The sequence below is a fragment of the Tenrec ecaudatus genome, chromosome 7, assembly GCF_050624435.1.
Source record: "Tenrec ecaudatus isolate mTenEca1 chromosome 7, mTenEca1.hap1, whole genome shotgun sequence".
In the NCBI taxonomy this organism is placed as follows: domain Eukaryota; kingdom Metazoa; phylum Chordata; class Mammalia; order Afrosoricida; family Tenrecidae; genus Tenrec; species Tenrec ecaudatus.
In genome coordinates this window covers 64242683-64261236 of record NC_134536.1, presented here as the reverse complement: position 1 = coordinate 64261236, position 18554 = coordinate 64242683, and the positions used below count along the sequence as shown (strand labels likewise).

At 41.4% G+C, this 18554-nt stretch overlaps 1 protein-coding gene across 3 annotated transcripts in view; it reads left to right on the top strand.

Annotated features, from left to right (window-relative positions):
• The window catches only part of AFG1L (AFG1 like ATPase), a 236195-nt gene that overhangs the window by 14921 nt on the left and 202720 nt on the right, over positions 1 to 18554 (top strand). The window contains exon 1 of one of the 3 annotated variants that reach the window (XM_075554693.1): positions 9578 to 9853. The exons of 1 other annotated variant lie outside the window; for it this stretch is intronic. In XM_075554693.1, coding sequence (XP_075410808.1) covers positions 9736 to 9853 — 118 coding nt within the window. In that variant the 5' untranslated portion in view covers positions 9578 to 9735. Of the gene's footprint in view, positions 1 to 9577; positions 9854 to 9980; positions 10099 to 18554 lie in introns of those variants that run through there. One more of the 3 variants, XM_075554694.1, reaches the window with a different exon arrangement.

Sequence of the window (18554 nt, the reverse complement as noted above, 5' to 3'; positions counted from 1 at the left end):
TGATAATAAAAAAACTACAGTAGTATAGCATATAGTTTTGTTATAGCAATCTATAAACCCAAACTCTGACTTATTCTGGGTAATCCACAGGAATAATGTGTGAAATAAAGCCAAGTGGGTTTGATATTTTAAAAGGCAGGTGATTATTTCCAAGAACTAAAGTTTTCAAAATCCAGCTGGGTTGATTTGGCCTGAAGCATTGAAGGCTGGCACCATAACTTACATGCGTACCCCGCTGAGTAAGCCCTGGGCCCTGCAAACGCGGATCTGTGAATGCATGGCTCTCCCTCAAAGTTGACGAGATTGCTTGCAGTAAGTGAGCTACATGCTGCGAAACGTGGTTCCTTACAATTGGTGTGTGTAGACATGAGCTGTCTCAGGATACTTGCTCTCAGCTGTCTTTTCGTTTCCCGAGTCCTGGTTTTAGCAAAAGATACTTAAGCTTTGGAATGAATCCTTGAATTAAATGTGTCCTTTGATTATAAGGTGCCCAGATTTCATCATCTTGAGAATCTTACTTGAGAATTTCTCCAGTATCAGTAAAGTTGGGTAAATAAAACTCATTTTGATTTAAATCTTATTCAAGTAACAGCTAATTCCCTAGGATACTAAGTCGAATCATGGCTAATAATGATCGGAGTTACTGAGTACTAATATGTAACAAATTACTTACACACGAGTTAACTGAATTCACATAGTTCTACTAGTGTTAACTTTGGATTTTGAAGACTGCTTGCATTTTAAACCAACTTAGTTCCTCTGAAGAAGCAGCCAATAGAATTAAAAACAGTCAATCCATTTGATTGCCTGAATGTACCTCATCAAACCCAATTACGGAACCAACAAAATTAGATTTTTTTTATAGCCATCCATCAGTGGCAATCAAAAGCCTGTATGGTGACATGGTTTATTTCTTGTCTGTAGCTCTGGCAAGCTCCTTCTGTGGTAGAAAAACTTTGCATGCACTGCCAACCTAAATGTTGGTGGTTCAAACCCACCCAGTAATGCCCTGGGGAAAAGGTCTAATGACATACTTCTGTTAAGATTATCCCAGGAAACCCCTGCAGAGCAGTTTTCCCCTGCAGCACCTGGGATCACCCTAAATTGAAATTAATTAACAATATTGATCTGATGATACAAAGACAATTTGATAAAATGTTTCATTAAATAGACAAGCTTTCAGTCTCTATTACTATTCTGTTGCTTCAGGAGAAGGTAGTAGTAGCTGTGTTATTTTGGGCAAATCACCTTATTTTTCAAGTCCATTGAGTCTTAATGTATAAAATGACTGGGTTAATTTCAGATCTTTAAATTCTTTTGAAGATCTAAAATGAAAATATTTTTATTCAATTTGGCTATTTATATTCATTTTGGTGATGATAGAAACAGTGGAAACAGTATGGGGGCCACACCTGACCTCTGTGGGTACCCAAGGTTATTTGCCACAAGGCAGACATCAGACATGCCCTCAAACTCCAGCCCTAGTCTGACACCAACCATTCTTTCCACAGCACTCTACTTCTGTGGCTGGGTTCAATAATTCATTGCAGTGGTTACACAAAATTTACAGATAATTCTCATGGTTGTGGGGCTTATTAGGGAAGGTAGCAGGTTATAATTCAGGTGAGAAACACTCAGGATACAGTTGTTCAGTAAGGACAATTTCATTTGTCCTGCCCACAGGGAGGTCTCTATCTCTCAACATCTTGGCCTGACCTCTAACCTGCTAGGCCACTGTTCTGTTTCAGGACTGCCAATAATTACCCAGAGGACATGCAACTCTGTGATTCTAAAGCCCTGCTCTGCAATAAGCCCTGCTCTGACTCCATGGGTCAGCAAACCCAGCTCCCCCAATTAAGTGTTCTGAGGCACCCCACTCCACAAGCCAGCAGGCACTTGGCTTTACCTCTCTATGGGCTGGGTAGTCCACTACTCTGTCTCATACTCTGGCACTTGGTTCTGCTGCTGCAGCTCCTCTGCCACTCCTTTGGTATCAAAACCGTCTCCTGGATCAAGGAGGTTCAATGTGCAGGTTTCTCAGGGTCTAAAGGATATGTTCTTCTCCTGGTACTTCTCTTTTCTTGGTAGTGAAATTCCTCACTTCTTGGTTCTGAGATTATTCATTTTAGACCTCTGGATGGCAATCACAATTAACTCTTGTTAATAATCACTCAGAACTGAATCCTATCGGTGTCTTCCCCCACTTCCTCTTATCCAGACCCATCAGCAAAAGGCCATTTGGTGAGAGTTATAGAGACAATAGTTAGAAGAGTCACATTAAATAATTCACTGCACTGCAGATACTAAATATATCTGTAGTATTATAACAGAATGTACTGGAGAAAATATTACAATTCAGTTACTAGCTTTTGTAAGGATTTTCATTAAAATATTTTTTCTTAACTTAAAAAATGTGTTAGGACAAACCTAGAAAATAAAAGAGGGTGGAAGTGGATGGGCTAATTTTTCAGTGTTTTTCTGATTAATATATGCCAATGTTCATTTTAAAAAACCATCCAAAACAACAAAAACGCAAGATTATTTATAAACCACCCATAACATGCTTTACATGTCCAAATCAGTGGTTCTCAACCTTCCTAATGCCATAACCCTTTAATGCAATTCCTCATGTTGGGATGACCCCCCAACCATAAAATTATTTTTGTTGCTACTTCATAACTGTAAATTTGCTACTGCTATGAATTTGGCGACCCCTGTGAAAGGGTTGTTCGAACCCCAGAGGAGTCACGACCCACAGGTTGAGAACCACTGGTCTAAATCATTTGGATGATATGAAAATATAGTAAGGTAGGTATCAATGGAAGAATGGGGTAGAGGGTAGTGTGTTAGTCCAGGTAAAGTAGAGAAACAAATGCATAGAAACTCATATGTGTATAAGAAAGAGGGTTGTATATAAGAGCAATTGAATATTGAGAAAATGCCCCAGACCAGTGCAGATCAAGTCCATTAAGTCCAATATTAGCCCATATGTCCAATACCAATCTATAAAGTCCTCTTCAGACTCACAAAATACATGCAGTGGTGCCAAATGCAGAAGAATCACAGGCCAGTGGGTTGGAAGTCTTGTGGATCCAGTGGTGGTGTAAGTATCTCAGGGCTGGCAGGGGTCTCCACGTTGTTTCTCCAGCTCCAGAAGTCTGGCTGCATCAGAGTAGGTCATTGTGGCTTCTACAGCTCCCAGGGCATAGTACCATGTGTCTTGTCAGTACAGAGTCTCCAAGGGAGTGATCAGAGAGAAAGAGAAAGAGAGCCTGTCTCCTGACTCAAAGGAGGAAATCCAGGAATTCTCAGAAGGCCATGCCCACACAGAGGCCCCATTGGCTATGATCTGATTGACAGACTGGACTCCACTTTCACTCATAATCCTCTCAAATTGACACCAGATTATGCACCTATCACAGGTAGACAAGTATTAACTTGGGTCAAGGGGAAGGCAAAATATAATAAGGAGGTTGGCAAAAGTTGGAGGCAGAGGAAGACACTGGGGAGGGGGTGGAAGAGTTAAAGACAACAGAAACAAATACTTGTATGTACACAATCTTGCAATAGTGAGGATTATGAGTAGACACTTGTGCTTATTTACCAATGCCCTCTCATAGCAACCCTACAGGACAGCATAGAACTGCCCCTGTGGATTTACAAGAGAAAATGCCTTACATATGTACACATGTACTTAAGACAATTGATGCATGGATTGTTATAAGAGCTGTAAGAGCCCCCAATAAAATGATTTTTTTTTAATCTCAGAAACCTACGGAGGGAGTTGTACCCTGTCCTATATGATCACTCTGAGTCAGAACTGATTCAAGGGAAGTGAGTTTGGTTGTTTTTTTAATAAGCAAAATATTGAATGATGCAGGAAACATCAAAAGATGATGGAAAGACTATTCAGTCATTGTATCATACAGAACAGGTTAACATTCAGCCATTTCAAGAGATAGCATATGAACAAGAGCCAGTGGTTCCAAAGAGAAAAGACCAAACTGTACTGAAGGCAATAGCAAAACACAAGGATCTAGGAAATGGCAAAGTAACAACTGAAATGTTTCAACACATTGCTGAAGCACTGGAAGCACTCATTTATGTTAAAACATTGGAAACTGTGAGTTCTCTTGCCTGTAGAATCCTTCAATATTGCAACTCAAGGGTTAAATTTTATTTCATTTTTTTAAGTTCTTTCAGTTTAAGATATACTGAGTGTGTTCTTTGTTTTGCTATTTAACTCCAGGTCTTTGCACATTTCATTATAATACTATAGTTTGTCTTCTCAAGCTACCCTTTAAAATCTTCTGTTTTATACTTTATCATTTCTTTCACGTGCTTTAGTTATTCTGTTTAAGAGCTAGTTCCAAAGTCTTTTCTGACATCTAGTTTGATCTTTCTTTCCCACCTTCTTAATGACCTTTGCTCTCTTCATGCACGAGGTTCTGCATGTCCTCCTACAGAGCATCAGGAACCTGCCATTGGTAGGGTTCTTGGAGAAGAGCTTTCCTAGTAGGCCAGGAAATGAAATGAAAAGGTAGAGGTAGGCCTCCTGAGTTCCAGGAACAGCAAGACAACCAGTGAAACCTAGACTGACTGACTGTAGTTAGCCTAATTCACAGTTTGCCTTGTTCCTCATTGCAACCTCTGTGGAATTTGTGTAACTTTCTGTGTTGCTCTGAAACAGATGTAGTGGGACTGTCCGGAGGGGCGTCTGGACAGTGCCGCCTGAGGGTCCCTGAGACATCGAAGGAGATGGCTTGTGTATGATAAAGGTTATTCATATTGTTTTTATCTGATATAGTGGACATTTATATACTGTGATTTGTACCTTAAAATGCACATGACTGCCAAAATTCATTCATACTCCAGTACGAAAAAGTATTTAAACTATGTATTTTCACCACAAGTGTTCAACTCATTAAATCTATTCTTGAGATGGTATTGACATTCAGGAGGGATATATTCTCAAGGTCAGATTTTGACTCTTGTGGATTTCCAACCTGATGGACTCATCTCCTGGCTCTCTAGCCAGTGATGTTCTACTGCTATTCATAAGGCTTTCTGTGACTCATCCCTCAGAAGCAGACAACCTGTTCCTTCTTCAGAGTCTATTTTTAGTCTGGCAGCTCCCCCAGACCTGTTCATCTTGGCTGACCCTGCTGGTTATTGAAATACAGGTAACTAAGCTTCTATGTCACAGCACTATGTAAGGTACCACAGTAGGACAAACAGACAAGTGGTGGACATAATACAGTGATACCTCAGTGGGCGAATGGCTCTAAGCTCCAATGATCCACTACTCTAACACCAAAGTTTGGGGGAAAAATCTGTTTGGTGTTCATAACTTTGCATGGTAGTCAACTGAAAATGCAACTTGCACAAACCTGTACGGGCAGGATGGGAGTGAGTCATGTGTAGCATCTCACCACTGATACAAAGTGATGACGCTTCAGTCCAAGCACCACGCCCACTCAAACAACATGCGGTGGTTGAGTTAGTGCATTAACTCGTTCATCACTGGGTTTGTTTTGTATGTGTGTGCGTGCTTTATTTGCATACAGTATCGGAACCAAGGCTCCAAGGAAAGTTAGTGACACAGGCAGTAAAGCTAAGAGGAAAACTGAGAACCATGATAGAGTTAAAGAAAGAAATATTGTGGAATTAGAATCAGGTTGCTGCCTGTCTGATTTGGCAGCTGAATATAACATGGCTAAGTCGAAATTATCAACATTTTTTTTAAAAAGAGAAAAAGGTGATTAAATTGGCTAATGTATCAAAAATGTGAAATCGTTAACCGCAAAAGGAAGATGTAAGACCACTGGAGAGGGTGAAAAGTCACTGTGGCTGTGGATAAATCAGAAACAATTTGATGGCAACACCATATTCACTGAGACAATGGGAGGCACAAAGGCTGAAACCATGATGATTTAAAGCCCTGGAAAATTTTATAGTGTAATTTCTGCATCTCAGAACCAATGATTTAGTTTTCCATTATGTTTTAGGGGAAAAATATGTTCAGTTCTTCGAACTTCTTGGTGTTCAAACACGAACTTGGAATGAATTGAGTTTGACAGCGGCTAGCTAGACACATCTATTAACAAAACCCCAGATGGATGTTTCTGGTGACCGGATCAGCATGGATGGTAGCAATGTTGGTGGCGAAAGGTGATGAGATTCTGAATGTATTTTGAAGGTGGAGCGAGCCCCCAAATTTACTGAGGATTGGAAGTGGGGTGAAAGAAGAGAGCAAAGAACTGTTCAGATGATGAATGGCCTGAGCAACTGGAAGGGTCAAAGTTCTCATCTACTGAGGTGTGGAAGGTGAGAATCAGGTACTAGGGAATTCTCTTCCCCCAACAGCAGTGGCCTTAAGAATCACAAGAACAACCGTTGCAGTGTTAGGAAATGGAATCCTGTCTCGTTCAGGATCGTCGTGCAGAGTCTCAAATAGTGACCGAATCGTAATGTTTGAGAGCTGGAGAGAAGCCAAACAATCCAAATCACCCACACTCATTAGTGATTATCATCTCCCATCTAAGTAAATTCTAAATATTTATTTTATTTTCCTTTTATTCATAGATTTGCTATCTAAGGTTGAATAGCCCCTTTTATTTATTTAATGTTTTCTCATCCTTTCTTTCTAGCATTAGGGTACACCTGATTTCTATAATTCTCAGATATTACGAATCCTTATCGTTCTAGGTAAATGCTTCTTCAACCTTATCCACTCTCAATTTCTACTTGTAAGTGTATTTGATTAACCATTGGTTTATACTGTCATTTTCCCACGATCTTTTTAAACCCTCTCATATACATGATTTCATTTATTTCTTATAAAACTTCCATCCCAAATAGAGAAGGAAAAAGGAAAATGGAGGTTCTGTTAGTGACAAAACCAGAGGTCAATTTCTACAAGTTTCTGTTTTTTGTTTTTCATTTATTACTCTTCATTGTTTTGTCATTGGGTACTTGAGCCTGGATTTTTTCAGTGTCAGATTACTCAATAAACAAGGCAAACTCAGCCTTACTTGTGCTTGCTTACTAATCTGTCGTGAACAATTTCACAATTTTCACCGTATCAAAGATTTTGCTTTTAGTCATGGCTGGCTAGATTTGGTTAGCTCTTTCTCCCAACCTCAGACCACTTTCCAAAACCAAAGCCACCTTTCAAATTAACAGCCTCTCGCCCTGCCCCCAGGGATGGAGTATCCAGTAAGCAAGGTAAACATGGGCTCACTTGTGCTTACTTGGTAATCATCTGTAGTGAATAGTTTCTTTGATATGATGAATTTTTTTCAGTTTCACTACTGATTGTATGTAAGCATAAGTAAAGATTTACTGAGTAATTCACTCCTGGGTTTTGTCTTTGAGATTATCTGCCAAAACTACTTGCCACAAACACTAGGAAGATGAACTAGCACTTTTAAATCGGGACAAGATCATGTTTTCTGATTCACTTTTAAAACATTTATTCTTTAAAAAATCATTTTATTGGGCGCTCTTACAGCTCTTATCACCATCCACCCATCAATCTATTGTGTCCAGCACAGTTGTACATATATTGCATCATCATTCTCAAAACATTTTTGTTCTACTTGAGCCCTTTGTATCAACTCATTCCTGTCCCCTCTCTGATTCACCTTTAATAGTTTCTCTGATAATGTCCAAAATTTCTTTTAGGGTTGGTTGGTTGGTTGGTTTTAGCAGTTGTAGGAATAGCAAGGACACAAGCTTGATTTTTAAAAATAGTTTTAATAGCTGCTTAATTAATATGGTTGTGTTGATTTGCTTGAATACAGCAAAACTGATCTAGATTATTTCCCTCTAAATTTCTTTTATTGTACACATTATTGGGTTACCCAGTAAACAAGGTAAATACAGATGTACATATGCTTACTAATCTGCAGTGATTATACTAGTAGGTAAACAATAGTTTTCTCAGAACTAACAAAATGATACCGAGGTAATCTGAACCTCTTGAGTATGATAATTGCTTGCATGCGTAGCAAGGGAGAAATAGTAGATGAAATCCTGCTTTTTTTAAAAAAGTCCTTCAAAAGGTTTACACTAAAAATCATTAATGTGAAAAGACAAAAGCCAACCCCAAATATTCCCCATGGCATGGAAGAACAGTTTGTCATGCAAAACAATGGAGTGAAAGATTAAAAACATACTATTAATAAGTGAAAATTGACCTACTGATGCAACAGAATCCTAGTGGCCCAGTGGGTTTAAGCACTGGACTTCTACAGATGGGTTGACAACTTAAAACCACCAGCAGTTCCACCGAGCAAGATCAGGCAATCTGCTTTGCTAAACCTTTTTGAAATGTCTACTCTGGAAATAGACAATGGCAATGGGGTTGGCTTTCTTAAAAAATATATACACAATAAAAATATCTGCCTCTCCCACCCTCCCCAAAGATCCGGTGGAGCTGGTAGAGAGCAATGTCTCTAAAGTATTACGCCCTTCAAACTCCCCGTTTCCTGTTGTTTGTAGTCTGTCCTATTACGAAACGCCTGGTTTCCTGGAGTTCTATACTCTTCCATTAGTTTCCAAACACCTGGAACTTGGCCTTCTACCACCTCTATTTGATTTTCTGGTCTGCTTGCGACACTGAAAAACTCGCTAATGGTTTCCGGCTTATCGCAACCAAATAGGGCAGAGTAGAGCTGCCCCTGTGGGTTTCTCAGCGTGTTTGGGGGAATTAGAAAGCCTCATCTTTCCGCTCCAGACCGGCTCATGGTTCCCAAACTGGAACTGCCTGCTCAGCTCATTATACCCGCCTCCAGGGCTCTCTACCTACTTGCCCTAGCTTACTCAATTCCTTGTTCTCAGAAGATCCTCTTCTGTTAAAAGTCGTTTCTCGGAGGTTCCCCTTATTTCCCTTCCCAGCCCTCTTCCTGAAGCCCTGGTGGCGGGATGGGTTCCAAGTTGGGCTGCTAACAGCAAGGTCAGCGGTTCAAACCCACCAGCAGTTCCATAGCAGACAAATGATGCTCTCTGCTCCCACAGATTGTCTCAAAACATTTACTTAATCAAATCAGGACAGATCACTTAGTATCTTCTCCGGATACACCCTCTACTAATGGTCTATTGGAGATCATAGGATTTTCGTTGTTTGCACAATCTTTCAAACTTTTATACCATATTGAAAGTAATTTGTTATGCAAGCACAGTAAAAGTGGTACATCCATTTCAGTTACTTTGAAAATGGCCACTGGAGGTAAAAAATAAGGGGCTGCCATGCAGGGAGGTTGCACGAGGTGAATGTAGGATTTCGTTAAAATATGAGGGCCATTGGGCCACCTACATCTTGGTCGGGATGAGGGGAGAAAAAGGGCGAGATTCATTTAAAAGGGCCCAGAGCGATTAGCAGACTACACATTATAATCGCTTGTGGATTTGTTTTTAAAGTCCTGGGCCACCCAGGCTGGGACCCCGCGGAGCGCCTCCAGTGCTCAACCCACTGAGAGTGCCCGCCCCGCCTCCCGACCGGGCCCCGGCGCGCTGGACGCCGGGAGTTGTAGTTTCGGGGCCCGCGTCCGGAAGGACAGAAGGGCAGGGGAAGCCAGCCCGCTCCTTAGCTCCTGAAGGTCACATTCCGTAGCCGCTACCTTCCGTCCTTTGGGGCGGAACCTTCAGCGTCCAGGGCTAGATCTTCTGTGCCACCGTCTCTCTTCTGGGTTTCAATAAAGTTTTCCTCTCCTCCCTTGTACGGAGCTCAAGATGGCGACCTCCTGTTCTCCCTTGCTTACTCTGCGCTCGCTAGTGCAGAGGCGGCTGAGAGGGAGATTGGTTAGGTGCGGGGACCGGGCCGCCGCCCCTGGAAAGCCCCTTTGGAAAGGTCAGTGACTGTGCCCAGAGGCGGTCTGAGCCGGCCTGCCGGTGTGTGCTGAGGGCCCGGGCTCCTGCGGGGTCAGCCCTCCTCCGCGCCACCATGCCAGCCCCTTTGCTGGCTGAGGGCTGTTCCCGCAGAGGATCCTCAGCCTTTCCTGCCCCGGCGCCGCCGAAACTGCCCGGAGTGACCTTGAGTTTGAGGATCAGAGCTCGGCCCAGGTTTTGTCCCCTCCCGGGGGCTAGCTAGACCCGGTGAGCCCAGGTGTGGGGGTCGCTGCCGTGAAGGGATGCACACTGGCCTTGGGGCTGGGGACCATTCCACACCCTTCCCTTCCCCGGAGGACGCCTGCAGGCCCTGCTGGCCCTGGAGACAAAGTCCACCAGTGTCTCTGATGGAGGCATGGATCCTTTGGTGTTATTTTCAAACCAAACGGAAGCTGATAGCTGTGTGTTGCCGAGCTGCCTCATTCATTCCATTTTTGATAAACATTTGATAATCGTTGATAAACGATTGAACATATCTCTTGAACAAGTCCACGGGAGTGCGGACATTACTGTTTGACTCTTATTCCCACCCTAAAACCCAGAGTCATCCACTGATTCAGACCCACGGCATCCCGGTGTGCGGAACCGAGACTACTTACAGGAACTGACAGCCTCAGCTTTCTCCCCAGAGAAAGTGTGAACAGCTGGTACCCACGCTCCCCAGGCCTTTATTCCTATTGCTTTCACCCTCTACTTCAGGTAGATTCTCTGACTCATCTGTTCCCCCTAAATTGAGGGCTTCTCAAGGGCAAAGACCTTGTGTCCTTGGATTCTGTGCTCTTGTTTCCCCAACACTGAGCACACTGGTGCCTGATGGGCAGATAATGTTATGGGAATGAACTGTAAGATTCTCCTTGCCTCGCCATCCACATATTTATTCTTTCTTTTTCCCCTTATGGAGTTAAATAAAATTTGTGTAACCAGCCACTGTAGGAGAAAGTGAGGCTATCTACCCTGCTGAGATTTGGTCCCAGAAAACCTATATTGTGTGGGTATTAGTCAGAGTCACCTGGATGGCAGTGTGTCTATTGGCTAATTTAGCTAAACATGTAGTAGTCTCTGATGACAACATGAATCCAGTTGAAAGGTTCACATAATAGTCACTAAATATATGATGGGATATTTGGGCACTGTAAGCTCTGGCCTAGTCAGTTACACTTTGTGTCGCTAACCACTGTGTCAGCAGTTTGAACCCACCAGCTATACTGCAAGATGAACAGGAGGCGGCCTGCTCTGGGAAAGACCCAGAGCCTCAGGAGTACCTCTACTTTGCTCTCTGGGGTCACCATGAATCAGAATCACTCAAGAGCAGTAGATTTGGTTTAGGTCTATAAGCTGTGGATCATAATGTACATTTTATTTTACTCTTGGAATAGACCAAACAAATTCAAAAATATATTAGACGGAATACAGTGACCTCCAAGCCTTTCTTCCATTGCCGTCCCCTAACCAGAGGCAATCGGATACTAATTTCTTATATATCCTTCCAGAGACATTCTGGAATATACATTTAACTATCTGTGCTTTAAAAAAAATAGAAATGGCAGCGTTCTATATTCTGTTCTGTTCTTTTGCTTAGCATGTCTTAGAGATCATTCCAAACGAATAAGTACCGAACTGACTCTTGTTGTCAATCTTCCATTTTGGTACAGTGGGTCAAACCATAGGCTGCTAAGGCTAAGCCCCTTAAGCGAGCCAATGGCTTGAGCTCACTAGCCGCTCCATGGCAGAGAGATGGGGCAATCTTCTTTTGTAAAAGCCCTCCCTGTGGAGCAGGTCAACACTGTCCATCGGCTCCCTATGTGTGAGCATCGGTGCAGTGGGTTTTTATTCCATTTTATGTAAGTATGAAACACGGAAATTGATATAAGATTTTTAAAACATCGTTGTAATGACTTAGATTGTACTAAAGGCTTCATCAATATCATGAAATATATTAATTAATTAATCCTCATAGTCACCTTGTGAGGCTAGATGATCATTTTGTAGATGAAGATTTTGCTGTTGAAGAAGGTTGAGCGACTAATAAATTCCAAAACCAAAAGATTCAAGTGAAGACTAGGGCTTAACTTTGGCCCTGTTACACCTTTTTATAATCATACTGCCTTCTATAAAGAACTCTGGTGCTGCTCATCAGGTCAGCATTTCAAAACCACACACTGCTCCGAGGGAGAACGGTGAGGCTTTAGACTCCTGCAGAGTCACAGTCTTGGGCACTAAAGCGGCAGTTCTACCATGTCCTATATTCATATTAGCCAGGTCTGGGAATTTGATGAAAATGCATTGGGGTAGATGTCAAATTAATTGTAACTAAGGACACATTCTGTAAAATAGAGAAAATTGAAGTTGAAATTTTGTTCAATATTTAATTTACAAATTTATTCTCTATTATATTTGGTGTTATTACTTTTGTTATTATTTGCTATTTATACTTATATATATTTAATTGTTTTATTAGGGGCTTATAAAACTCTTTAAAATATTTTGGCTATTTTATTTTTTCCCAACATCTTTCCAGATTGCTTTTTTTAATCGTTTTATGAGGGGCTTATACAATTCTTATCACAATCCATACATACATCAATTGTGTAAAGCACATTTGTACATTCATTGCTCTCATCATTCTCAAAACATTTGCTCTCCACCTAAGCCCCTGGCATCAGCTACTCATTTTCCCTCCTCCCTCCTCCTCTTCCCTCATGAACCCTTGATAATTTATAAATTATTATTTTGTCATATCTTGCCCTGTCCAAAGTCTCCATTCACCCACTTTTCTGTTGTCTGTCCCCCAGGGAGGAGGTCACATGTAGATCCTTGAAATTGGTTCCCTCTTTCCAACCCACTCGCCCTCTACCCTCCTCCCAGTATCACCACTCACACCCCTGGTCCTGAAGCTATCACCCACCCTGGATTTCCTGTGTTTCCGATTCCTGTCTGTACCAGTGTACATCCTCTGGTCTAGCCATATTTGTAAAGTAGAATTGGGATCATAATAGTGGGTGGGGAGGAAGTATTTAGGAACTAGAGGAAAGTTGTATATTTTATTGTTGCTACCTTGCACCCTGACTGGCTCATCTCCTCCCTGAGACCCTTATGTAAGGGGATCTCCAGTCGCCTACAAATGGGCTTTGGGTCTCTACTCCGCACGCTGCCTCCCCCCACCCCCCCGCCATTCACTATGATATGATTTGTTTGATCTGATGATGCCTGATACCTGATCCCTTCGACACCTCGTGATCGCACAGGCTGATGTGTTTCTTCCATGTGGGCTTTGTTGCTTCTGAGCTAGATGACCGCTTGTTTACCTTCAAACCTTTAAGACCCCAGACACTGTATCTTTTGATAGCTGGGCACCATCAGCTTTCTTCTCTACATTTGCTTATGCACCCATTTGTCTTCAGCGATTGTATCATGGAGGTGAGCACACAATGATATGGTTTTTTTGTTCTTTGATGCTGATAACTGATCCCTTCAGCAACTCATGATCACACAGGCTGGTGTGCTTCTTCCATGTGGGCTATATTGCTTCTGAGCTAGATGGCCGCTTGTTTACCTTCAAACCTTTAAGACCCCAGATGCTATCTCGTTTGATAGCCGGGCACCATCAGCTTTCTTCACCACATTTAGCTGTTCACCCACTTTGTCTTCAGCGGTTGTGTCGGGAAGGTGAGCATCATAGAATGCCAATGTAATAGAAAAAAGTGTGCTTGCATTGAGGGAGTACTTGAGTGGAGGTCCAATGTCCCTCTGCTACCTTAATACTAACCTTATAAATATATGCACATAGATCTATTTCCTCATCCTCGTGTATAAATATATTTGCATATGTACATATCTTTATCTAGACCTCTATAAATGCCCTCTGCCTCCCACCTCTTTCCTCTATTTCCTTTGACTTTCCTCCTGTCCCACTATAATGCTCAGTCCCCTCCAGGGTTTCAGCAATTCCTCTTAGTTACGTTACCCTTGGTCATGCCCAACTTGGCCTCCCACACCCTCCTCACCACCAATTTGGATCGCTTGTTGTTCCCTTGTCCCTGGGTTTATTAACACCACTACCTTTCCCTTCACCTCCCAGTCTCCCATGTCCCCAAGGAACTATCGGTCCCGTTGTTTTCTCCTCCCGATTGTTTATCCAGCCTATCTTATTTAGACAGACCTTGCACTTATATTTTATGTCCATATTTTCATCATTTGAAATCTCTTTAGTGTAATGTGAATGAAATATTGGCTTAAAAGTAGACAAAAGAAGAAAATAAATAAAGGAAAACACATTTTTTGTGTGTGAAAACATTCTTGACAAGGGTTAGTGTCACTCCTAGCTTCAAGATATCTTGTAAACTGGAATTGTGAAAATTTGAGAAGCTTTAAAATTCAGGCCTTCCGAATCACCTACCTAACTAAACTCCTCCGGGACTATAACATAATGAGTTCTGTTTTTGACCCCTACGTTAATTTAGGTCACCGGTTAGGTCTTAGTGTGTCCCTGTGGTTAGCTGCCATGGAGTGGCTGCCCCGTGCCCAAACAGAATGAAGTGTCTCCTGGTCCTGTGTCCTCTTTGATATGTGTGTTCCATTGTTGTGGTTATGATGGCAATCCAGCACATTTTAAATTTCCTGCATTTTGGCTGACTCTTGTCTTACCCAATATGGTGTCCTTTCCTAGGGATTGCTAAGACTACAAAGTTAAACCAAATTCAAAGAAACCCACTGTGTTGAGTCCATTCTGACTCAGAGTGACCTGCTGGGACAGTGAAGCACTGCCCCATAGGCTTTCCAAGGCTGTGAATGAACAGAAACAAACTGCCACGTCTTTCTCCCCACGCTGGCTGGTGAATTTGAAACATTGACTTTCTGTGAGCAACCAAGTGCTGCTGGGCCACCAGGCTGCCCTTCAGTCAGATTGGTACTGCCCTCAGTGGATGCTGACTGACAACCTTGGGGTGCAGTTGTACTGACTTACGTACGCAGGGTTTCTGTGAGTCAGAATGGACTCAGTGACAGTAGATTTCTTTGTGTGCTTTATCTATGTTTTAGTCACACTGCTAGCATTTTTGTTTTGGGTTTTTTTTTGTCTCATGATCGAACCTCACAACAACCCTGCAAACAATATTTCTGCCTTTCTCTGACAGATAAAGTTACAGAGGCATGGCTATGTAACTAGAATGTGAACTCAGACCTTTTTGCCCCAGAACTCGAACCACTATGTTGTACCGAGCTCCTTAATGTCACAGGAAACAGTGCAGGAAGCAGTTCTCGGAGTATGGAAGTGACTGGTCCATTACTGGCGGGCGTCTGGTCCATCAGGAGGAGCCGAGGGAAGACGGAGGCAGTTTCTTGAGAAGCCATTAGATGCTATCTCAGCCAGGTTACTGTTGCAGCCTGTGACGAACAAACTGGGAACACATGGGTGGGGAAGTACTGAGTTATTAGGACAAAGTGAAAGAGTTCAGGGGAGCATTGCTTAGGACCCGAGCTACTGGTGTGCTGAAGCTGGGGAAGGAATTCAGAGTCACATATTTAGTAGATTGGGGGAGACAAAGAAAAAGGGGGTTAAGATCACATTTAGTTTCTTAAGCTGGAAATTTGGCATTAGCTTTCACCTATTAGAGGAAGTAACAGCAACAAAACAGGGAAAAGGAAGGTCAGACATTTCTGGGGGGAAAGTGCATTTTGGACTTGTTAACTTTGAGGTGTTTATGATGGTGGCAGGTAGATAAGTCTAGTTAGTTGTTGGAAATAGGAAGATTGAGATTTAGAAAGGAAATTGAAGAACTAGCCTAGGAACATTTGTAGAGAGAAATAGAGAAAAAGCTATTTCTCAAAGAAACCCGGTGTTTCTTTGAGCAGAAGCCCAGAGACCTTGATGACGAGCAGTTAAAGGGATCATAGGAAAACTAGGAGAAAGCCGGGGGGAAATGTTTTTATATTTCCTAACATTCAAACGTGAACACTTCTGAGATTTATTTACAATAGCCTTATAAACATAAAGTTTTTTTTTTAATAGAGGCAAAGAATTTGAGGGTTGTAGCTTGTGATGATGGTGTCTTGAATATCTTCATGTTTTAATTGTAGTTGTCACTATTAAACTATACAGGAGAAAAATGGGGCTTGTGAAGATTCAGAGCCTCAGTAACCCAAAAGGGGCCATACCATTCTGTCCTATAGGGTTGCTATGAGTACCCATACATCAGAGATTCTTCTACAATTTTAAAATCTCTTAACACTTTTTTCTTCACCACAAGATTGTTAACATAAGGAGAACTCTCCTCCTTCAGCATATGAGTTGGTATAATTTATTAGTAGTATGGATCAGTTTTTAAGAGAATGGGCTCTGGACTTTCGACTTTATTACTCAGTAAGATGAGTTGAAAAACCCTAATGTGAAACTTAATTCCTGTTTTTTGGATTTCCATGACCATTTGTAATTATATTAGAAAATAATATCCATGCTTGCTCTTTCAACTGTTTAAGCTTGTGATAGACACTGGAGAGGTCTTTTACATATTAAAAGTTTTAAATTATTTTCTTTGTTCGAATAGCAGAGTGTAGGTGAAGCTGGTACCTTACTTGTAGTTCTGGCATGGAGAGGCAAATGTAGAAAGGTGAATTCAAGAGTAGATCTGACAAAAGAACTTTTGAGCTCAGAAATCGATTATTGATCTGCTATAGATTTCTATTAGCTGTTGTTTAGGCGACTCCCATGGAAACTCCTTATCTGATGACTTCAGATCTTTGTGATCTGTAGGACTTTCATTAGTTGATTTTTCAGAAGTAGATTGTAGACCTTTCTTCCTACTCTGACATAGCCTTGAAGCTGTGCTGAAATCTGTTCAGCGTTATCGCATTTCCCAAGCCCCCACTGACAGAAGATGGTGGCAGCACATGAAGCACATTGGCTGGGAACCCAACTTGGGCCTGCAGCATGGAAGGTGGGACTCCTACTACTGAACCACCACTGTAGATCCGTCCTGCTCTGTACCTCATGCAGGAGTCTCTGGGTTGTGTAAATGGTGACTCGCTTGGCTCTTCACCCAAAGGTGGGAGGTCTGAGTACCCAAAAGTACCTCAAAAGAAAGGCCTAGTGAAGTACTTCCAACATAACCTCCCACTGAAAGCCCTGTGGCGCACTGGTCTACTCTAACACACGTGTTCACCCTGAGCTGGCATTGACTCCGTGGCAGCTGGTTTCAAAGCTCCTGACTATCTCTTGCTTTAAGTAAATGACAGATATGGATACAGGGTATAAATCTTCTTGAGTTTGTCTTGTCACAGAAAGTGCCACAGAAATAATAGAAGTCAGAGGTCCAAAAATGGAGTTATTCCAGTACCATCTATGCTCTATAAATTATCTGACAAAAGATTATCTAACTTGTACTTGAATATTTCTAATGCTGTTTCTCTAGGCTGCTCAATAGCTTTCTTCAAATATTGCCTTCTTCCAAATATCTCTCTTAAGATTGTTTTGGGCATGATTATTTTCTTGCCTAAAGCCCTCTATTGAGGCCCACTTTCTTCTGTCCTACTCACAATGTAGCAGCTATCTCAGTCTCCAGAATCTCTTCCTAACTTTTCACTGTCTTGCCTCTCTCTTCACATTTATAATTCCCATTGCTCTGTCCCCGAAGTTACTCTCTCAACATAGTCTCCCTCCCTACCTTTGACCAGGCAGTTTTCAACACGCTTTTAAGCCTGAGCATGTAATTCTGGTGATTCCTTCATAGTTTCATAATACAATTTACATCTTAAATGTAACTCTTATAGATATGCATATTAAAAATCCTCATATAGATGTGTGAATGTATACCACTTAAAATATGCAAGTAAAACAAATAGATCATTTAATTATCTTTGAAAAGAAAACAGATCCCTTAAATTTTGTTATTAAGCAGGATGTGAATAGGGTGAATATGAAGGAGTTACTCAGTATGCTGGGCCATGCCTATAATTATTTCAGAATAGCTTTATTCCGATTTTTAGGCAGTATTTTAACCGATTTGTTATCATGAAACTTAAAGTACTATCTCTTTTTCTTTGTGTAAAGTTATACATATTGGCACATTTAAGATTAGCTGGCTTCTAAAGCAAGGGAATGATAACCAGCAAGCGTTTAGTTTTAATTTTCATAATTTTTCTATTTAAATCAAAAACACCCTTTTAAAGCCCCTAAATCAGCCTTTTATAAATAAAGTAAATCATCTTGTGATGCATTCCTTGATGATGGCTTATGCTGGTTTTCTAAAGAAAGAGTTTAATTAAGATTTGATTTTCTTCTATTCTGCCCTTTGTTTCCTCATCACTGAATCAAACGTAGGTCTTCCATGTCACTAGTAAGTCTGACTTTTGGGGTCATTGATGACCATTGCAGTTTGTTTTTTTTAAGCAGCTGGGCATTTCTCATTTGAGTATGATTAAGACCATAATAGAGCTTAAATGGGCTGCCTGTGACCTTAGCGTGAGATTCTGTCTTTGTAGCCATTCCTGGTCAGTGGCCACTGTTTATACTTTGTCAAAACCAACGCAAAGGCACAAATAACGCCTGAATAATTGTGAGCACAGTATTTGAATGGATGTTTAATAAATATGCATTAAAAATCTAATTACAGTAATGAAGTTTACAGCTGAAATTTTAATTCAGCCCTTTAGAAATATTAAAAGTGCTT